General features: G+C 32.7%; 1 protein-coding gene across 4 annotated transcripts in view; it reads right to left on the bottom strand.

The window, feature by feature from the left end:
- Positions 1 to 23,867, bottom strand: part of LOC117109355 (probable phospholipid-transporting ATPase IM) — a 48,633-nt gene that overhangs the window by 7,161 nt on the left and 17,605 nt on the right. For all 4 annotated transcript variants that reach the window (XR_004445510.1, XM_033251661.1, XM_033251662.1 and 1 more), the window contains exons 4-23: positions 19,608 to 19,721; positions 18,032 to 18,130; positions 17,572 to 17,630; positions 15,900 to 16,058; positions 14,016 to 14,098; positions 12,993 to 13,240; positions 11,567 to 11,757; positions 11,268 to 11,430; positions 10,747 to 10,836; positions 7,448 to 7,613; positions 6,944 to 7,023; positions 6,229 to 6,450; positions 5,926 to 6,023; positions 5,298 to 5,436; positions 3,796 to 4,107; positions 3,136 to 3,319; positions 2,304 to 2,527; positions 1,621 to 1,704; positions 513 to 654; positions 32 to 135 (exon numbers count right to left, since the gene is read on the bottom strand). Coding sequence is in view for 3 of the 4 variants with exons in the window: in XM_033251661.1 (XP_033107552.1) it covers positions 32 to 135; positions 513 to 654; positions 1,621 to 1,704; positions 2,304 to 2,527; positions 3,136 to 3,319; positions 3,796 to 4,107; positions 5,298 to 5,436; positions 5,926 to 6,023; positions 6,229 to 6,450; positions 6,944 to 7,023; positions 7,448 to 7,613; positions 10,747 to 10,836; positions 11,268 to 11,430; positions 11,567 to 11,757; positions 12,993 to 13,240; positions 14,016 to 14,098; positions 15,900 to 16,058; positions 17,572 to 17,630; positions 18,032 to 18,130; positions 19,608 to 19,721 (2,961 nt within the window). In the remaining variant the exon portion in view is untranslated. The remainder of the gene's footprint in view (positions 1 to 31; positions 136 to 512; positions 655 to 1,620; positions 1,705 to 2,303; positions 2,528 to 3,135; positions 3,320 to 3,795; positions 4,108 to 5,297; positions 5,437 to 5,925; positions 6,024 to 6,228; positions 6,451 to 6,943; positions 7,024 to 7,447; positions 7,614 to 10,746; positions 10,837 to 11,267; positions 11,431 to 11,566; positions 11,758 to 12,992; positions 13,241 to 14,015; positions 14,099 to 15,899; positions 16,059 to 17,571; positions 17,631 to 18,031; positions 18,131 to 19,607; positions 19,722 to 23,867) is intronic.

The raw sequence follows: 23,867 nt of genomic DNA, 5'->3' as shown, positions 1-23,867 counted from the left end.
AGTACGGTGAGGACTATTTAGTAATACCAACCTTAAAGTTGACAACCAGTACCAGCATGGAAGCTAAAATGCAACCAAAGGTAGTCTGCGATCCTGCTGGAAAACCATCTGGGTTCGCCACATCTAGGAAGGTTCCTACACAGAAAACCGAAAACATGCAAAAATCTTAGATGATTGTCTCTTGTACTATACCAATCAGAAATGGACCCCTCTACCACGTAAAAGGTTACTGTTTCATTAAACTCAGTATCTTAAACTAACATCACTTTAAAGATTAAGTGCATTACTATAGAGGGGAGAGGTCAAACAATAACTTTATAGCTTACTTTAAACATCCAGCACTCTAGCACTAATTCAAATATAACAGTATAAGAGCACCTTCATTCGAACCATAGATCTCAGCCTAGACTATGGTGGGGCTGAGATAGGTGTTGGCTCAAACCATATAACAGGTTCACCACCCACATCCCCCTTCAAATATAAAATCCCGGTTCAGCCCACGGGTGACATACCATAAGAAATAAAGAATAGTGTGAGGGAGGTGATTGTTCCAGACACAATGCTCTTGGTGAACACCCAGTAGTTGAAGTACTCATTCTTCTGTCCAGGTTTATACAATGCTGGGAATCTAACACACATGTCCTCATTCACATCCTGGCGACAATAAAAATAATTAATAATAATAATTAGGAATCCATTATGTCATATAGTATGTAACTTTCCATCATCCAAATGGTAAACATCCAAATGACTACATTAATAGTAATAATATGTCATTCTTAAATAGAGTATTACGCTAAGGCTTCTCTCTATGCACTTCACTTTCTAGGATCCAACACCTATGGAACAGCTAAATTCAATATTTTGGAGCTAGTATTGAGAACACTGGCATGCAAACTTGCATAGGTAGATACTCCTGGGTGGAGAGATAACATAGATAATGTGCTAGGCCTAAGGACAAAGTGGCCAGCCTAAGAGCCAAACCATTAATTTATACATGTAAAACATTATCTTTTACTTATACAGCATCTTTTCTTTAGAATGCTAAGCACCTTTTCCCTGTTCATTGGATACAAAGTCAATCCAGGATAGTGTGCAACCGCCTCTGTTTCCAGGTAAGTTTTACTATTTTATAACTACCAATTTCATTCCTAATCATTCAGCTCTAAATCATTAATATTTCTGAGTGATGAGAGGCAAACTTAAATGAAGCAATTTGTTCAAGGAAACAAGTGTAATGCACTAGGAGTATAAATGAGAGCCACTCCGTGGCTGTGTATGTCTCAAATATTCTCATTGGTCAATGACAACCAAGTGTCTTCAACATGATGACGGCTAAAGGAACAAGTAAGTAAGAAGGATGTTGTGGTATTGAATGTATTAGTCTGTCACTGGTAGAGTGGACAAGGTTGCACATTATACTAATAACTAATTTATAGATAAAATCGTCAGGGTTAATAACATTAGAAACGCCTTATATTCCTTGGCAAAAAATGTAGCATAATCCCTATATTAATTGTTAAATGATAATAATAACACTAAACACCAAAAATTCAATTCTAATAGATAAAAATTTTATTTCAGAAAATCTTATTCATTTATAAATTTGTTTGTACTAACCTGATCAAAGATTCCAAGAGCTATGACAGGGAGCGATGTGAATACAATATTGTAGAGTGTAATGAACCACTGGTCATAAACAGCCTAAAACAAAAGGAAAAAATACTAGTTTTATTACTGGGCAGTAAGCCACAACAATTGAGTAAATGAGAGTTTCATAAAGAAAAGGTAAGTTTAAAGGATAGATTCTTCAAGGAGAGTGAAGTTGTTTCTGGTTGTGACTGAATGAAGGACCTTGTGAATGTAAGGTAAGAATCCTATAAATTTCATTATGAGACAAATAATCACAGATTACTTTAATTAGCAAGTATAGAGGTGTTGAATATAAAATAATAATAATATGTCGGTCTTTAAAGCACGGTGCAGTGTTGTAGCTTGAAATGCTTCCTATTTAAGGTCCTGGGTTCAAATCCTCTGAAGAGCAGGGCCTCATATATAGAATTAGTTTATGGGGCATGAGAGAATAATAATAAAAAGCCATGTACGCACTTATCATTATTATCCCAGTCATTCAATTTAATTTAATTTTTTTAGAATCAAACACCATGCTTTAACTTATTAAAATTTTGCAGCAAATCATATCTGCAAAGAAAGGCGCTTTACAATAACCAGATTGGATTGGATTAAAATTAGAATGAATAAATATATATCTCATATTATTTACAGTCATCACTCATACTCACCATAGCTGAGAAGCCACAATAGAACGCAAACCAAAAGTGACTAAGAGTAAATGCGAAATTCTTGTAGAAGAAGTACGACAGAAACTTGCTCATACGCACGTATGACCAACGTCCGTGAACAAGCAGAAGCCTTTCAAGAAAACGGAACTGCCCAAATGAGAAATCACTTGCCAGAACAGCTTGCATTCCCTCTTGACCGCTAATTCCAACACCTATATGTGCAGCTGTAACAGTCAACAAGTTTTTATTAAATTTAGTTTATTTTTTGGTTTGGTATCTGTTCACGGTTTATGTGAATAAGCAGTAACCTAGACAACAGATTTGAGTCTGCTAGCATTAAGTCTATCATACATTAATAAATAACTTGACAGCATATGTCACGATTTTTGGCCAATCTCAAGGTCTTACAATTCAAAACATCGCAATACAGTTAGCATACTCCAATATAGTTGCCACTCATACAGTTTGATTTGGTGTCTGCTAACTATTGCTATGAATAAGTGGGAATTTGATGTGTCTACTAGCATCAAGTAAAATATAAATTAAGATATATTTGAATAGCAATTGTCACTACAATTTTGGGCCAAACTCAAAGCCTTGATTTGAAGCACCGTACTATCTTTGTTAACTTTCTCAATATATAAGGTAATTACTGCAAGTGCAGTTAGAAAGAGGTTACACATTATTAGATTAGTTCTTAGTAGATTATATCCAAATAAATTTCTATATTCAAGAAATAATAATCAGTAATATCACAATCATGTTAATAACCAAGACAAATAATAATTACTGCTGATACAAACCTAAAAATAAAGTGTAAACGAAAACTCACCTTTAATCATGCTGACATCATTGGCACCATCCCCTATCGCAAGTGTCACTGCTTTCTTGTATTTTTTCACAAGATTCACAACTTGTGCTTTTTGCAAAGGTGTGACACGGCAACAGATGATGGTTTTGCAGAAACAAGCGGCCTCCAGGAAAATCTGTTCAATATCTGCTTGCAGTGCATGTACCTATTGATGGCCGAATTAAAATTTTTAGAATGTGATTAAATAGGGAAAAGTAAAAAAAGGTCACAATATATCCACAGTTTTAAAATAACCATATGACAATATTGGTAAACACTAAATAATAATTGTATATGTTGATACTATTATGGTAATATGATAATATTCATCATCACATTTTAAAATAATAAAAAATTTGATAGTGATTTATTTATATGTATTCAGTTAGTTATATTTACAGATATGAAGCATTTCTGTCTCAGGTCATTTGGTTCAAATGCTTACAGTAACTGTTGCTGCTGTAATCAGCACAGGAGTAGGCAACACCCCACATTTAAAAATTGTTTACAAAAACTATTAATTGTCCCACATGCCATAAGAATTTGTTGATGTGATGTACTTAACTATCTGGTCAAATCATTTCATTATAGTCTAAAACATAAGCCACAAGAAATGTTGAAATAACATCAAGAACAACCCACCAAGCTGGCTCCAGTGATAACAATCGCAAAGCTATAGATGCTCGCCAGTTGTTCCATGTTCTTTTTCTCATCCTCCTCGTCATCATCCTCGTCAACAATATCATCCTCATCACATCTCATTTTGTTCTTAATCCCCATGGTATCACAAATCTTATCAAGAGTGTTGTTTACTACTTCTTTAATCGCCTCCTCCTCGGTTTGGTTGATGACGAACACTTCGTTGAACTCATCGGTAAGCAAACGACAGGAGTAACCGATGTTGATCGCTGTTTCTTGTTTGTCTCCTGTCAACACCCATACTTTGATATTACCCTGGTAAAAGAAAATGTTTGCATATTATAATGAATTCAATATATTTGGGAAAACAACATCTTTCCTTTCTCCAGAGGAAAAATTACTTTCCATACATTTTTTTTAAAGAGACAAGAAAAAAGTATACATAATATTTGAATATGAAAATCTATTAATAACCAATAGCAGAGCTGCATATCACATAATAGTGGAAATTATTATACAAGTGTTACATTAATGCTTGAAAAAAGTCCTGAGGGGTGTGGATTACATTTAGCTGCGTGCGGTTGTTGCAACAGTACGCGCTAAAACACAGTGAAGAACTTGTTATGAGTTTATTATTTTGACAGACATTCGTCAAAGAAATAAACGTTTTTTAAAGCATTTGAGAGAATACAGTAATCAATTTTTGGTCAGTATAGACAAGTAAAATCATGTGATGATTTCATATCTAGGCTAGGTTACCAGTGGCGGATTCAAGGGGTCCCAGCTGGCCTGCACACCCCCACCCCCCACAATTTTTTCAAAATGAAAAAAAATTTAGAAAAAAAGAAATAAAATTGAAAAAAAAAAATTTCTACTCAAATTTTCAGTGTAAAAGTGCCATTTCCGGCCATCTAGAGGTGCCATAATCGGAAATTTTCTTACCTCTGCCCCAACCATGGCGGTATAGACCCTTCATCGGTGAAAATCCCTCTCTGGGCCCCCACTATTTTAAATTCCTGGATCCGCCACTGGCTACGATCTAGGCCTAAGCCTCGTCAGCCTCCTGCCTACATCTAAGTTCATTCCTTGAGTCTTTAAAATGATAGGTCTAGAATATTAAAGCTCAGTTTCTTTAGTTTATTAGGGTCCAAGAATTCCTTAATCTTTCATACAAAATTGAATTTGAAGAAACTTTCTTTGGGTTCCAATCAACTTTGCTTTACCAAAGTCATTTTTTCAATTATCACTTGTCAACAAACGACGACTGGGCGGGTGCGTCCCTCTCTTTCCACAAACGTGCATCGTAGCAGTGGAAAAACACTAGCCTAGAATTCATTGTTATGCGCGATACATTTATACAAGTTGTTTTCACCTTTTGCACAAGAACTCAAAAAAGATCAAGCAAACCGTGCACTTATTAAAAATTAGTGCGCAGTTTGGAATAGATAAATAACTTTGGGAGTTACAGTGATCATGATCGACTTATTATCAGTATTAGTTCACACCTTGATAAGATTCTCAATAGTTTCTGGCACCCCATCTTGGAGTTTATCTTCAATTGCTGTTGCCCCTAGCAACATCATATCCTTTTCAATTTCTTCTTGAACAGCATCTATCTTTTCTTCTCTGTTTTCAAGTGAGGTTCTGAAGAAAGAAAGCATAAATACTTTGTTTTCATTAGCACTATCACCAACTGAATAAATCATTACAATAACCAAACTATTCTTAATAATCATTGAATTAATTGTTAAATTAAACCCTAAAAAATATATTGGGTAAATAATTACGGCACATTTGTACATCACTTTTTTTAAATACATTATTGTCTGTTAGTGTTAATTTAGTTTATGGTTTATTTTCTTCTCTTATGTTGATGTTAAGCACCTAGTGGTAGTGAAAATGTGAGATGCTACATAAATCCAGAATTATCATTATTATTAACTGTATTATTTTATTCAAATGATATTTAATATATCTTTTTTCTATTAATTTAGGCTGAGCCAACATTCATAATTCATACCTGATTCTAAGCTTGTCATTGGCTCTAATACAGCATATGACTACATTCATATCAAGATGAGCCCCTATCACATGATCAAACGGGACTCTACCACTTTAAAAAGTTAAACTTACGAGGCCTCATGATACTTCTTGTTCCAATCCTTGTATTCTTGTTCTCCAATATCTTTCATTGCTAGAACCAATGTTCTCAGTCCTTCGTTTGCAAAGTCCTGTATGTTGAAAAAAAAAAGTATATTAGTAATGTTCTAAAAATATACAATATCCTAATTCATAATCAAAAACAGAGCATAAGTTCCTGAAACAAGAACGATAGCATCCTGAAAATCAAGACTCCTATCAGACAAAATTTTCTATAAATATATGATCGCAATACACTGCTATTGTCCCTATTTTGTATACCATACTATTACTTACATTCAAATGTTCTTGCGTAACATCTTTGAGAAAGGTACTGGCTTCCCCAAGTCTCTCAAAAACCACATTATCTGCGCCCTTACAGAATAACTTGATACGATTGTTTTGCCGGACAATCACAGACATTCGTTTGCGGACGTTATTGAAGTCCAAGATCTGAAGAAGCTCGTACGTATCTTCTCTTCCCTGAACTTCAATTGTGATTGTTGTTGGCGTACGTGACTAAGAATGAAAAAATCAAATGTGATACAAATTAGTTTTACTCCAGTGATGATATCCGTCGAATGTATATGTAATATGTATGTATATGTATATGCATATGCATGTATATGTATATGCATATATATAACATACTAACTCACACATAGGGAGAAAAATCCTTTGTCTTGATTTCTCCTTAACGTCATTAAAATTTCCCCTTAGCGGCAGTGTTTTCACCTTAAGGTGTTATTTCTAACGCTTTCCATTGTTATCGTTTCCCCCATGGTAGGAAATAGTATATTAATGAATGTTAATGACGTTAAGGAGAAATCTAGACAAAGGATATATATTTACCTGGAAAATATTATGTAAAGTAAAATAAATAGACAAATTGATGGAAGATGATGTATAAATAGACAGATGATTAAATGAATATATAAGAACATTCACTTTGTAAGATGCATAATTTGAAACAAAATATCTAATTACAAACATAATAAAAGAGAAATATTACTTTGTAAGTAAAACCAAAGTTCCTTGCAGCACCGACTAATGCTGCTTCATCAGGGGACTGGGCTTGATAGGTTAAGCTCCCTGAAAAATGAAACCACAAATTAAAACTTGTCATGAAGAAATAATAAAATTTAACTTCAGCAAAATATAATAATGATCAGTTTAGAATGTTGGAACACATCCTCCTCCCCACCTCTAGGCTTTCCTGTCACAGGAATTATCAGACCTACAAGAGAGCCCCATCTTAAATGGCAAACAGATTGGCAAAAAATAATGGCTGAATTGTTTTCCAATGCTCTAAAAAATACTGGACCTAAATATTGTGGTTTTTAAAGCCCCTATATCTACGACCAGAATATGCACTACAAGAGTTGTTAGTTTGTGTAATGCCAAGTGAGACATCCAACAATTCTCTAGGCTTGCTCTGGGATTACTCAAGAAATGTATAAAACCATGTAGCCATGCAAGAACGATCAGGCAGTTAATTGTAATTAGGGACACATACCATCATCTCCATGCTCGGCCATGACTGTATGGCAGAGTGCAAGCAACCGGAAGAAAAGCCACGTCTGACGGTCTCCGCGATCTACTCCAGCCTTTAGCGAATTGTCATAAAACTCAAAACTTTCCTCGTAATATTTGTTTGATGAGAAATCAACTTTCGGTGTGTCCTAAGATAAACAAATTCACAAATGGTTAGTTGTTTATTCCTTTGATCACTAATAATTCTGTATTTTCAAATGAGTATTCCACAAAAAAATATGGGATGGTCTTTAGATGGTGCCATTTCAGACAACTCATGTCAGTGAGCAATTTCAATCAAGCCAGGCAATGATTTTAGCCTCTATTTTGGGTAAAATGAAGTCCTGTTTTTTTTATATAAAGGCATGACCTAAGAGTGCAAATGTTGGTCACCTTTGGGTGTCATCAAAGAAATACCCTGTGAATAAACACCGGCCCTAAGTAGTCATTCATCAACTTCATTTGGCCTCATATAAATGTATTATTGGGGTGGATGCAAATTTGTCGGTAAGGTGCGTAAGAGTCCACATGACCGCAGCCCTAGCACGATTGAGGCTGAGGTGTGAACATTTTGAGATATAGATCTCTGGGTGAACAGAAATTGCACTCTCAAATTTATTCGGTATTTTTGATAATATTATAAATAATATATCAAAAATTATTTTTCTTAATACAATTTAGTGGGGGGGGGGGGGTGGAATCACACCGTCTGCATCCGCCCCTGTATTACTACATTGCCTGAAAGTAATTGAACTGACTCAAGAGTAGATATTATATTGCATGCCAAGCAAGTATTCATCCTTCTTTGCTTCTTGAAAAAAAAATATTCTTAGCCATTCATCCATTGATTGATTGGAATGTATTTTTTTACACATAGACTTACGTTAGAAAGTTAAGTACATGTAATACATACACATACAAGACACTTAAAGCTATTTGTATTATTAGACAAAGATAGCATGTTAAAGCATTATTAGTGCATGTACAGAGCAAACATAGAGCATATAATTAATCACAAACTAATTAATTTACACTCTAATTAATTATTAATCTATGATTATCTTGATTAAGTAGCTCTAATAACTTAAATAACTTAAATAACTTAAATGACTTCACCTTCACTGAGTAAATATATTATAAATTATCTTATGACCATGATGAGCAAGAATCGATGTTGTATCACGTTCTATTTCTCTATGGTTGTACAGTGTAGGTATAAGTCTATGTGTGTCTGTGTAAATATATGTATGTGGGGTTGTAAACTGAAGCAACAAAATAAAAATAAATGTTTTTTTGACTGTTTATTCAAATAATTTCAACTTAATTTCAATTCAAAATATGGAACGTTTTAATAATTATTTTGGTATTCTAATTTAATTTTTGTAACGTATCTATATGCCATATGACGTCTGAAATTTAGCCAATGTACGTGAATATGTTCACAATTAACAATGCATTGAATCAATACATCAATAGCAAACAAAATAGTAAGTCTATTTATACATCATACCATCTCATTGTAATGATCACATTATTTTATAGCTTTTCTAATATATACATGGAGAGTATTGGCAAAATGACTCAATATCTCATAACTCTTACCTCTGAATCTATTGTTTGTTTTTTATTATGTTAACTTGAAGAGGTTGATGACCCATTGAAATAGTAGGTTTAGGTTTTTCAAAATAGTACTAATATGTTCATTTCAATACTAAAAAATATGTATAATTGGCTATTTTTTTCTGTGTACATGTCTGACTTCATTTTGTGTGTAGTGCCTACATCTGGTATGTGTCATCAGTTGTTGGGTAAGTTGATCACATGACGGTAGCCGGGACACTCCTGGGTCAGCCACATATGTACAGTGACTAAGTCGCAGTCATATAGGAAACACGGTCAGACAGGGGAAGTCATGTAAAAGACACATTGCAAATATCTCAATGAGGAAGCAATCAGTTAGCATGTAAGCCTATTAAAATGCAAACTACATACGCATCAAAGCTGAAGCCAACTACCGGGGGTTTTAACACGCACACTGTTAAATTTCCATGAATTTTGGCTGACTCATACCCTCTTTTGGTTAACTAGTACCATGTATTTGTGGCTGTACTGTAACACATTTGTGTAGGCTTATACTGTCAAACCAAACCAACATTTCTCAAAAAGTTTAGCCTGGTAATCTGTACTGCTGACATATATCCCCTACCCATTACAAGGCATTATAAGCTATGGGCACCTAGAGATCTATAAACAAAATTAATTTCAGTACAATTACACAATAAAAATGTTACACATAACTAAATCGTACCTGCTTATGTTTCCAAATCTTTGAAATAAATATTAGTACATGATTGTAAAAAAATAATAAAAGACAAATTAAAATAAACGGCATGCATGGGTAGACATCACACTATGATAAAATTAAAGCCGGCCAAAAATATTTGTCTGTCAGATTAAACTAAATTTGATTAAATTCTCTAGTCTGATGAAGTAGAAAATTGTCCATCTTCCAATAGAAACATGATTAGTTTGAAGACATGTCTATGGAACAAACACACGCTAATAGACAATGTCTGATCAAAATAATGTAGAATGTGACCAGTGGCATAACGAAGGAACTGGTGGCCCTGGATAGGTTACTTGGCCCTACTGCTACGCTTGGAGGTACACAAGGCCCAGTAGTGAAGTCCCCATCCACTCCTGCTGATGTTTTATGTGTGTACATTTTTATATATTCTTACATGTTATGCTTCTTAAAGGGCCTTCCTTGATTGATTTGGAGCCCATCGTCCGGACAAGAAAAATGGTGATAAATATACTTAGGTTCCTAAGAAGGTTCAGGGGCCAGACTTATCAAACTAGAAATCAGCTTAAATTTGTCTTAAATCCATTTTTTTTACTCAAGTCAGATTTATCATTATTGCTTAGCTTAAAAATTGCTTAAAACGTTGATTGTACACATGCACAATCTAAGACGATTTTTAAGCTAAGATTTTGCTAAGATGGTTGATAAATCAGCAAGATATTTGTTTAGGGATATCTTCAACTTTTTTTACTTAAGACATTTTCTAAGCTGAGATTGATAAATCCCAGGCCATGGCCCCTAGCTTTAGCCAATGGCAGCACATAGGCCTTATGTCACTCAGACTGACAGTTTGGATAGTGTATGCCTGCCTTTGAACACACAAAGTGGCGCAATGGTCAGTAATAAAGTGACATACAATTCATTAATGAATATAATGAAAAATATAAAAATATATTCTCATATATATATAGACCTACCTCGTCAATCGGTACAATATCTCCTGCTTTGTTTTTGAACTCTCCGAACTTCCTACCAGAGATACTACACTTGTTGAATGTCATCATATTCTGTTTTCATAAACAAAATTCAATAAGAAATTTTAAAATAAAAATGTTTATAAATCACAGGTTAGGATCTATTATGCACTGTTCTTTATATTGTGTTGTCATAATTATCAATGATATACATAAAATATAAATATTGATTATATAATTATATAAATATATAATAGAGGGGAATGACATAAAATTTTTTTAAGGTCAGCTATTTTAGATGGTTTTAGTCTCCTGGGGACCAATGGGAGAGCATTTCTCAGCCTTATAGCAGAAATCAATCTATAAACGGCAGTATTGGTAATCTATGAGATACCTGGATGAACAGATAATAGATTCTAAATTTCAGAACTTGCATTGAAAATAATAGAATCACCAAAATTGTACTTCGTATACTTTATTAGGAAAGGAAAGTAGTACAAAATAAAAACAACACAGAAACATACCTGGGTTAAAGTACCTGTTTTATCAGAAAACACATACTGAATCTGCCCCAGCTCCTCATTTAATGTTGTGGTTCGGGCCTTTGCTGTGCAGTCCTTGGTCTCGTAATACATTTTCACATCCCAGTTTATCCAAAAGCTCTGGAACAAACGAATCAACTCTACCCTATATGGAAACAACGTAAATTCATTATCTTTACACCATATGAATGAATTAATATAAAATTATGATTAATAATAAATTGGAATTTTAAATACAATTTTTTTTAAGATTTAAAAATAAAGCTGAACATATTACTTACGTTACGTAAAGTGAGATAGGTACAAGTGTGTTTAGTACAATTATATACGAGAAGAAATTCAAGGTTGCAATGATAGCGCCGTTCTTCTGATCCCAAGGAAGGTAAACCTGGAACTCTTCCCCATATGTATATTCCCACACGGAACAGCAGATGGAACAGATGAGGCAGATGACAAGCATTAATATAAATATCTGAAGAAAAAAAAGCATCATTACAAATAACCTGCATTTAATGTTAATTTTCATGTACTCGAGCATGGAAAAGATTAGTGCACAGTTTGTGATTCAGTGTCTCAACATAAAGTTTTAGAGTCCAATTCTCAACTTAGGCCTTGTGTTTGTAACTTTGGGCAAGCCTTGAGTACAGAAATGTATCCACATTTTCTTTCTCTTTCTCTCTATTCAGGAATATTTAGGTGAGCAATTGGTAGATTCAAAATATGTGCTGATTACAAGCTAGAACACGCATACACAGCAAAAGGTCCACTGATTAATCACAGATAAGATACTGTAGTATAATACATAGTCCAAGTATCAACACGATGGCATGCATTTAGGTACTTGGAGTATGTATTATACTATCTCAAGTATACGTACCTTGTAAGGCTTTCAAATCATGTGGTAGATATAAGACCAATATATAATTACCGTAAATCTTTAATTTAATCTTCATCACTAAAATGTTTCTCTATTTTACATAAGAGTTAATAACAATATGGCTCAATGTTCAAGTGTCAATGTCTGATCTAACCTTTGAATTTTTAAAGTTATATTTTTTCTTAATATAAAAAATTATTATTTAATTATGCATAATGACACATGTTAAATGTAGTTATATTTGACATTTATTTTGGATATATATGAAGATGGAGAACATTAAATCATATCATTTAGCATCTATTAAGCAAATGGTGTAGAAGACTCCAAGATTTCAGATTTAACTGATACTCACTGATATTACAAGCTTGTTCATAAGTTTATCCAGATTTGAAAACAGTGACACAGTACACTTTCTGGATTTACAATTTAACAACAGTGTAGGAAGCTGTCTCTTATACACATCTAGATGTGTATAAGAGACAGGAGTAAGAGTGCTTTGATCTTTTGTTTAAATCACTGCTATGTCACCTACTAGAGGTAATGTTTTGATTGGTTAAACACTTTTGGTACTAGTGCATATAAGCTTGCTAATATGGATAATTTTTTTCATTCCTGATGATGACATAATTAATGTCGAAATGTTGAATCCCAACACGATGGCGTGTATTTCAATACTTGGAGTATGTATTATACTTTCTTAAATGTAGTTATATTTGACATTTATTTTGGATATATATGAAGATGGAGAACATTAAATCATATCATTTAGCATCTATTAAGCAAATGGTGTAGAAGACTCCAAGATTTCAGATTTAACTGATACTCACTGATATTACAAGCTTGTTCATAAGTTTATCCAGACTGGTTCTTTTAAGCTTCGACTTCCCACTGTTCTGCATCAGCTTCGTATCCTTGCCGGCAAAGATTACAATTCCATAACACCACTGTGTATTACGTATCCGACACCCTCTTAGCAAGAGCTGGTCATTGTTCAGCGAGAACTTCTCTTCGCCCCAATTTAGTGTTCCCTCGTATCGATCAAGACGATTATTTGGAGCCTCGCATTGAACCTCCCCTGAAAATTAAAATGATACTGTAGTAAAATATGTTCTTAAAATATTAAAATTTAATTTTTCATTATGAGCCTTAAGCCAAACATATATATATACAATCAGATATTTATCTGTCAGATTTAACACTTTGCTAAATGTATTCTTGTCTACAAAAACAAGAATATATTTAGCAAGGTCTGATAAAACATTAAGTGGAATCTGACAAAGTGTATTATGCATATGCCTGACATTATAGTCATTAGCATATTAGGTTCAAGGAAACTGCAAGCACAAGAACATATACACAAATTATTTACAACTATCCCACTTAGTTGTCAAGTAGGATGATAGTAAAATTCTGGGATTTTGAGAAGATGAGCAATATACACACAAACTATTTATAATCTTCCTACTCAGCAATAATTCTCAATATCAATATTTATAATCTTCCTACTCAGCAATAATTCTCAATATCAATCACTTTTATGATTTAATACTTGTAACATTTTACCCTCTTTTATAATGTATAATGTTAATGTTTAACTATAATATTTCCAATATTACTATGATCATCACCCTCTCAAACTACAATTACTAAATAACATTTTCCATCCAATTTGAGACAACTGCAATTCAGAGATCCCTCTAATTTGAAACAACTTTTTCAAAGTACCAACTAACAGTCTTTGAATTTTCAACACAAATCTAACCTTCTAATTTGAGACTCGATTGGAGGGCAAATTGTATACTAAAGTAACAATAAGAATACTTATTATTTCTATCTCTTTTCTCATTTACCATTAAAATTGCCAAGTTTTTCTAGGTCCTGTCCTAACGGTGATGTTTCTGGAAGGGCTTGTTTCACTTTCAGGTTGGTTTCACTGCAAGATACAAAAAAGTAATTAAATTCATCAAATATCATACCAAGCATTATTCAAACAAATTGTTTGCATATGCGGAAGTAAGTAGTATTAAGAATAAAGTAATGGCCATTTTTCAGGTAAGAAAGCTATAAAAGCTGTTTTAGAATACGATTAAATGCATTGCAGTTTTAGCACTATGGTAAGGACAGATAAATTGGTCTTTCAATTAAACCTCTGTCAAAGCAAAGGTTAATGGGGTACTTACTACTAATATAAAATCCCAATGTGTTCCAGGGCGTCACCCTAAATGGGTAGTTTCCATTGAATCATAAACCATGTTAAATTTTGATTTAAAAAATGAATAATGTACCGTATGGCAACTATTGATGTTATTAACATCTGTAAACACAGATGAACATCTGAATAACGAATTAATAAATTTATGAATAAATTAATGTATAAATTAATATACATACGACAGAATTAGGAAGTTAGCTTAACACAGACAAGACACTACACTACTCAAGCTTATTCTATTACACCAAGTATGCATAGAGGAACACACACTACACTACTCAAGCTTATTCTATTACACCAAGTATGCATAGAGGAACACAGACAAGACACTACACTACTCAAGCTTATTCTATTACACCAAGTATGCATAGAGGAACACAGACAAGACACTACAATACTCAAGCTTATTCTATTACACTAAGTATGCATGGAGGAAAATTATTTGTGTTCCTAAACCATGAAAATAATTTTCTAGAAATATCATCTTGAAAACTATATAGACAAATAAGTTTGGAGCACAAAAAAATGATCACAGATCACAAGTTGTCACAGTAAGTCTCAATTGTTCAGGTATGAAATGGTATTCTACGAATTAACAAATGGATAATACTATTTTAGGGCATATATTTTTTTAAATAGCAATTTCCTGACTTGGGATTTCGTAACCTTGGCAACTAATCAGCTTCATATCTTTAGATTATGAGTAATCAAAATCTTCATTAAAATATTTCAAATTACAAATGATAGAAATTAGAGATACGGGTATAAGAAAAATGAAAAAATACATCTATGAATGAATGAATAGTCTGAGTAATGGAGAGAATCAGATAAATGAAAAAAGAGAATAAGTGAAAGAAGTGACAAATGAAAAAAAAAAACAGAAAATGAATGGCGGGAACAAGTGAATAAGTAAATTTAGGAAGGTATGGTATAAGAATGGGAAAATACATGAAAGAAAAAAAATGAATTGATGAACATAACATGCAGAATGAATTAATGAATGAAAATATTTAACGAATAAATAAATGGCTAAAATGAAAGCAGTAAATATGTAAAAACAATGAGTAAGTGAACAAAGTGGATGAATTGATGAATAAATATAGTACGGACAGCTAGATGGATAGGTGGACAGATATGCAAATAACTTAACAGACAAAAATATAGGGAATGGATAGATATACAAATAAATCAAATGGAATAGGCATGATGGAATGCCAGGTTTAACCCTTAATGGGAAAACGTTCCAGCAATCAAATAGAGTAGGTCTTAAGACTTTACATTTCGCATTTTAGTTAAATCTTCAACTGTATATTTAAATTTGTATTTTCTTGTTTTGTCATTAATCATTGGCTCGCAAATACAGGCATTGATGTGGATTTTGTGTACAACCTTTTAATGAAGATATTATATTTTATATTATTATACATTTACTACTGTCTAGTATCTGTTAACCAATCCGATAAATTACATGCAAGGACAAGAAAATCTTGTCTAAATATTTACGTAATAAGTAATAACATACCCATCAAGCTCAGCAGTTTCAACGTAAACTACGCTATGCGGCTCGCTACTAGATAATACAAGGATGTCGGCCGTCACAAAGTCATTATTATACAGTTTAATGATATCCCCAACTTGCACATGGTGCCACTTGGTCGCCACTAGATCACGCTTTGTGTCTCTGATGGATTAAAAAAAAAAACGATCAGACACGAGAAACTGCATTGCTATGACATACTCTACATAATGTTCTGCATCAATGTTCGTCAAAAGCATGCTTGAACATACTTTCAATGTTGAAAATTGAAGATATATTTTAATTGACTGATTGATTGACTGACTGATTGATTACTGTGAGCATACGTTAATTCTGCCAATCACGCTGCAAATTTAAACATCCTGATAGTTGCGCTACATTTCTTCTGGGTTCTTGCACATGCAAGGTCATCCCCGTGACTACGAGAACAACTCCCTCACTTAGGCACATACCAGGTGTTGGGCAACAATAACCTACACTGAACAGGTTCAAAATACTTTTAACTTATATACCTATACATAGGTCACAAATGAACTCCTGTAGAAACAGATAAACATAGTCTCTATATTACTTGAAGCCTGAACTACATCACAAATATATCCACAATCATTTGGCTGTAAAGCCCAAACACAAGGGAAATAATTTCAAATTTTAAATTCATCAAAAACAAATATTTTTTACATTTTTCTAATGAAGCATATTACCTTTCACATTAGTAATAATAAATAAAATTTCTATAATCATATCCATTTCAAAGAAATTCTAAATGCACTTGAGACAAAAGAAAATAATGCAGTGTATAAAACTATGTTTCTTTGCATATGACAATCAAAAATCTATTACCGAAATAATGGATTGCAATTTCAATTTAGTTTCTATTTTCTGTGTATATTTCCATATATTTACTGCAAATCGCAACAGTTATATATCAATTGTTTAATTATTTTCCATGGCATTTACAGCTAAGAAGATCCATACAATCTACTGTAAGTGACTAAATCAATAAAATAAACTATAGAAATAATGAAGCAAGTTTAAATCGATTGGATTTGCACTGAGACCCATCTAATTATAATAAATTCCTTCATGCTATCAGAATTATAAAAGATATTCATCAGTGAGAGAGGTAGAATAATATATTATTTATTGATTTTATCATTAATTACAATAACACTGGGATAGTGATGTTAAGTAGTATTGAATGAGAGAATGTCATAATTGCCAACAACATCTGTAACACTGATATTCATGTTAAGAATATTAAAAGACAAATTGTTATCAATAATCACCAAATGGCCAATGCTAAGAAATATTGAATTACAATTTGAATAATATTCTTCAATAGGTATAGCACTAGTTGACTGAAGAACCGAGCTCATCTCAAGAAAAAGTATTGTGTGCAAAGGTATATTTCTTGTAAAGGCACAAAATTTAATACAGAAACGTTATAATAATAACAATAATAAATTTTATTTTCAAATGGAATCTGTAGGCATAAATTAGTACTTGTTGACATTGGCTTATAAATACAGGACAAGATTTTGCAATTTCTAAAAATAAGGTTCTGTTAACCATACTTACTACTTTTAAACATTACATTACATTTATTTAAAGAAACTAATGTACTTAGAGGTCAAATAAAAAAAAGTATACTTACTGGCAAACCAATATTTCTGCAGTTCTATTGTTAACTGTCCCATCGCTTTTGTGTCTTTTCTGCAAATGAAAACATTTTCAAAACAAATCATTAATTTCATTTATTGAATTAATAGATGCCCTTTAATATTATATGAAACCATATATTATCATACAATTTGATTTTTGTATTAATGCTTCCAATTCCCTTTTATATTTTTGATACTATGTTTCTATTTTTAATGACATTGTTCTCAAATTTTGCTTTATTCTAATCAATTTAATATGGATTTTGGAAAAAAATTGAATGTTAATGGTCTACTTATTATAAAATGTCGCAAAAATACTATTGTGTCAATAAAAAAAATTACACTATGCACATAATATTAAAACTCAGATACAGTAAACGCAACGAAACACCATCAAAAACTGCTAATGATTACAGGACAATTTGAGAAAGTTTAACTATACTTCATACTTACATAATCATCGATGCCGTCCTTAACTGCCGATACAGTTAGTACAAATACTAGGGGTAAGGCTGTCGTTACAGGGTTTAACGATGAAACTACATCAATGAACTGCAAATGAGAAGTTTTACTATAAGTTCATAATATAATTATTTTCATCTTATAGTATACAATGCAATACATTGCAATGGTAGAAAAACATGTGGCAAAAAAAAAAGGCTACAATGCAATACATTGCAATGGTAGAAAAACATGTGGAAAAAAAAAAGGCTATATTTACATGACCCTATAGGAAGAAGGACCCCTTACCCAAGTAAGACCTACAGAATATCACTGTAATATCTTAATGCATTTAAACAGCTATTAATTAACCTAATAATATATTCATACATTCATTCGGTACTTTACTTCTGAATAGATTTCCATACAACACCACAAAATAAACTTGTGAAAACTCGAACTAAGCATCCCGAGGTAGGAACGTACAAATCGTAAGGCCGAAGCCTGCATAATAATAATAATAATAATAATAATAATAATAATAATAATAATAATAATAATAATAATAATAATAATACGTAATTTTGTGATTTTCTGTGAATGTGAGCCATTGATCTTTTCGCCCCAAAATTTCTTCATATTTTTCTCAGGTAAATGTGTACTACTCCACAAAATTTTATGACGGTTCAGTTAATAGTTTCAACAAAATCCTGCTAACAGACAGTCAAATGCTGGTAAATACACAGGCAGAGGTATGTATGTTCTTCGAAAGCAATTAATAAATTACTCAATTTGGTTGAAGAGGAATTTATGATACATACCACAGGCATACTTAGCAATTAGATCTATCTTATAAATCAAACCTAAATTATCTAATAATTGAGGGTCTATTCATCTAAGTTGTCTACAGTATGTCTCTAGCTACACTGAAACAGCAAATGATTTGAATTCATTAAGTCTATACTACAAAAAGTCTACTAAAACTTTTTTATGACTTTCTTTTAATAAAACTTTCTATGGTAGTCTATAAAAAAATTCTTTGGTATGCATTACAATATTTTGCGAGGATTGCTTTCCAATTCCAAAGAGCTGAGGGTGAGCTTGTACAGCAAAAAAAGGTTTGATACATTTTATTCTGATTACCTCCTCCTTTAGATTGGACATTAAACTCTTCATTCTATGTGTAAAATACCACAAGCAAAGTGGGTGTAGACTGGGAAAGGGCAGACGCTTTCCCGCCCATTGAGACAAATTTGTTCCAATTTAAGTGGTTTAAAATATTTAAAATGACCTATGACTTTTCAATGGAATACATTTTTAGTTCCGCATTCTCAATTTCCATACCCCTAAACCGAAGCCAACCACTACACAAAAACTGTCTAGTGTGCAATCCACAAAAGGTAGGGGGATTGCCTCCCAGTGTACTAGTCATAACCGCAGCACTGCTGCCACCATTTTCTCATCCAAATTCCTATTCAAATTTCCTTGTTGAATTTCAACAATAATACATATTTCTTCATATTTTAAAAACATTAACATAGCATATGTTTAGGAGTGACATTTTCGTATGCCAGAAAATAGATCTTACCTGCAGTATTAACAGTATTAAGAAGTAAAAATTGGCAATTCTCATAAACTGCTCAAATAAATTTATTGGAATAAATGTGAAAATGTTGTACTTGGAAGTCTTGATATAATTATTCTGAAAAAAAAAAATCAAATCAATAATCATTATTTAAATTTAATCATTAAGTACTTATGAAAACAAATTAGTTTGATTTTAAAATTAATGTGAAGATGTTGTACTTGGAAAGTCTTGATATTATAATTACTCTGAAAAAAAAATCAAATCAATAATCATTATTTAAATTTAATCATTATAATAATAATGAAATAACAATAGTTTGATATTAAAATTAATGTGAAGAGGTTGTACTTATTCTGAAAAAAAAAAAGAATAAATTTCTTCATTACTTAGTAATTTCAATTATTAAATACCACAGGATCTGTGTAAATACTGATGAAAAAAAAATGATATAAAAATTAATGTGAAGAGGTTGTACTTGGATGCGGGTGGGCATGAGAAACTAATTAATTTTTTTACTTGGCCTACAGTATTATTCTTTAAAAAAAATTAATTTAAGTCATCATGGAGGAGAGCTATTTCATTGATTGTGCTCATGCTAGATGAGACAACAAACCACATTTAGCCACCACGGACACATCAATAACATAAGTCTAACATGTATAACATGCTCATAATATCACATTAAGGTATTTATTCTTTCTGTCTTCGCGACACTTTTATGACGTTTTAGGTTCGTGATTGAACATTTTCAAGAAAATCAATTTCATGATGACTCGCCTCAATTAAAATTTTACCGGTGAATGTAAACATTGTAGTAATGGGATGGTTAAATGCTTAAAATTTATACAATTAGGAAGAAATATACACATCTTTTTATTGGAGATTTCAAGGCAGTGGTGGGCATAATGAAAATAAAATTTATAAAAACTTTTTTTTTTTTGCTGCGTTATGGAGAGTAATGTGTGACCGGAAATGGTCTGCAGTCAGTTGGTTGTTACCATGCGCCAGTGATGTTGGAGTACAGCAAGATGAAACTCTTTATGCAATGCATGAATAAAGTTCAGGGTTTGTCGGGTAGTGAAATGATTATTGTACATTTTAAAAGTGCTCCCTCAATGCATAAGTGCAAGCTAAATTACGGAGATTAACTAGCGTAAAGTATTTATTATATTATTATAAGATCTGGAGACAATTATTTCAAAGTTCCCTCTTTCCAAGAGGGGATGCAAATGCTTTGTGAAAGTGAGTACGCCGCGGTACTCATTTTCACAAAGGTACACACACACAACTGGTTAGCTAACAATATGCAAATGTTACATGAACACCTGGGAAGGAAGGTGCAATCACGTTGTGTTGGCTAGTAAACATCTGTATTGCAGCGTTGGGGGGGGGCTACTGATGTACTATAGCGGGGGACGATGAGGCATAATTAATAAGAATAGGCCTGGGCCTAAGTGCAATTATATGTGATAGAAAGTACACTTTCGAAAGAAATAAATTAAAATAAGAAAAAAAATAACTAAGAATAATTCAGTTGCAGACGTATTATACAATGCTAACAATGCGCCTCTTATAGCCCTAGCTAGGCAAGTCATGTGCAAAGCAGTGGTGTTTGTTTATCCATGAAAAAAGCACGCCAGGAAAGTTTGCTTTGCCAGGAAAAGGTGATGTAATCTAGTTATGACGTATGCATGCTAACTATATTGTGAGTGTGACGTCACCAAAAAATAAAAATTTTCTATTATAACCAAAATATTATTAACTACAAGGTTTGTGGGCGTAAATTCCCTTAATACGAACTAAGGGTACCACTATCTCCTTGCCATACAAATTGCAGCTCCCACTGACGTCTCGGTCGAGAAATATGGGTAGCTGAAGTTTTTCTCGCAAATCTGACTACGAAACCATATCGAAATTTCACGTTCCATTTCTGACTCTGAGTTGTGCTTCGCACACGCTGCTGAGGGCGGCGTTCCGGGAACCCTGCGTCTAGAGCAATGATTACTTAAGTCAGACCTAATGTGTAGCTTCATACAGACAATATACTGACACAAACATTTGGGTCATTTACAACGACCTTTTTAAAGAATTAAGACTGATCATTTTCTGTATTAAATATTTGATCAAAATTCTCATTTATATTAGATACCTAGTGCACGATAGGAATTGTATTTCATGCCCCGTGGATAATTGAAAACAGAGGTATGAAGATTATTTATGGCTGGTCAGAGGTTGCATAAGTTTGACTGTTATCATTACTAACTAATGGTAAAGCTCATCTTACAATCTTCTCATATTTTATTCTCTAATAAATTCAGGCTCACTGATTAAAAACAATAATGGGTATCTCCTACGTATAATAATGATATTGTTTTCTGTTTTTCTGTTTTTCATGCATACTTATTATTAGTTGAAAAGAAAATGCGCTATATTCGTTCACTTAATTTCACTTAACCTACATGGGATGCGGTGGATGTCATTTCATGACTGGAATATTATCGATAATAATGAAAAAACATGACTATGATGATGAATATAATGATCTAACAGATGATAATGATGAGGACGAGAATGATGATGATGATGAGGATGAGGAAGATGATGATGAGGATGAGGAAGATGATGATGAGGATGACCATGATGATGATGATGATGATGAGGAAGATGATGATGAGCATGATATGAGGAAGATGATGATGTGCATTTTTTTGCTTTGAAATCTTTGTATGTCATGTCTTTTAAGGATGAATATAAAAAAAAAAAAAAAAAAAGATGATGAGGATGAGGAAGATGATGATGATTATGATGTGTTATGATACAGCTTGTATGCTCCCCTCGAGAGTCCTAATGACTAGAGGATATAAGAGGTCAGGGGCTATATTCATCATGGCGTCATGCTAGACGACCGTTGTTTACATAACACAAAGTTATGATGTTTGATGATTTTTGAATAAATGTTCATCCGTTGTTACATATATGGCTCATGATCCATCAAATATGAGTATAACAGATGATGATAATGAGGAAGATGATGATGAGGAAGATGATGATGAGGAAGATGAGGATGATGAGGATGATGATGAGGATGATGATGATGACGAGGATGATGATGAGTAGGAGGATAATGTTTTTGATGATGATGATGATAAACAGTGATGATGGTTACACCATATTTTATTTATTGTCTAGCTAATTATCTATACTTTTACCTATTTTGAAATTCAACTTCAACTTTATTTTCCAATAAGTGTAAGTAATATAAAATTCAAATAAATAAATAAACCAATATAGGAAGTAATTTAGCTCACAAATAGCACATTTACTTATTGTTTTTTAACTTAAAGCTTCACAAGTAATTGAAATTAACTAGGTTACATTCCACGCAAACCCTGTCCCGTATAACATGTCCAATCAAATTAAAACAACCAATTCAATTACTCTAAATTCTTTCACAACTTCCCTATACCTAATGAAGCTGGTATAGACTACAGTATTACTACTATTATTATTAATATATATATAATGCACTACTTCCCTAAGGCTCATAGAGCTTACAAGCTTCTGAGAAGAGAAAATTCTCACGGCAAGAAAATCTCTAGAGATATCTTCCAAGACTGATTTTCTAATACAGGTATATGCGAGTAGATTGTTCCACCACATTTTTCCACAAACAGTGACTGTCCTCTTGCTAGTAGTAAGTAGCCTGCTTTTAAAACATTTTTAAAGGTACTTTTTTCAAGCAATAATAAATCATTAAAAAAAACCCAAACTTATACAAGGAGATAAAGAGGAAATGTTGAGGAAAATATTCCATTATTAAATTACAATTTAATATTCAGTTTCATGTATGAATATGTAGTGTTGACATTAAATATTATTCTTGATAGCAAGGACAAGTTCATGACTTTTGCATATCTACCATCTGTTGTTAGATAATTATTCTAGATAACTATTCTAGATGAATGAGTAGCATTAAAAAAGTATATAAAAAAATGATTGTATTTTGGCTAAATCAGTGGCAAGATCAGTAAAATGTTGCGCCATCCTAAACTATATACTGTAGTCTCTCCATATGTAACCCACCAGGAATTTCATTTCAGGGTTCTGAACGAAACTCTTGGTGCCCTTTGGTTCATTTCCCCTCTGTCAGACTAGTTGGATTACCGTCAGAAATTTTCTGGAGCCACCACTTGGCTAAATATAATGTTTCTATTTTTAAAGTGTTACTGTGGAAGAATTCATATGTTGCAGCAGTATAGG

Source organism: Anneissia japonica, unplaced genomic scaffold (genome assembly GCF_011630105.1).
Source record: "Anneissia japonica isolate Jap-2015-1 unplaced genomic scaffold, ASM1163010v1 scaffold288010_len917306_cov203, whole genome shotgun sequence".
Lineage (NCBI taxonomy): Eukaryota > Metazoa > Echinodermata > Crinoidea > Comatulida > Comatulidae > Anneissia > Anneissia japonica.
The sequence above is the reverse complement of the archived record's forward strand: the minus strand, read 5'-3'. Positions and strand labels throughout refer to the sequence as shown.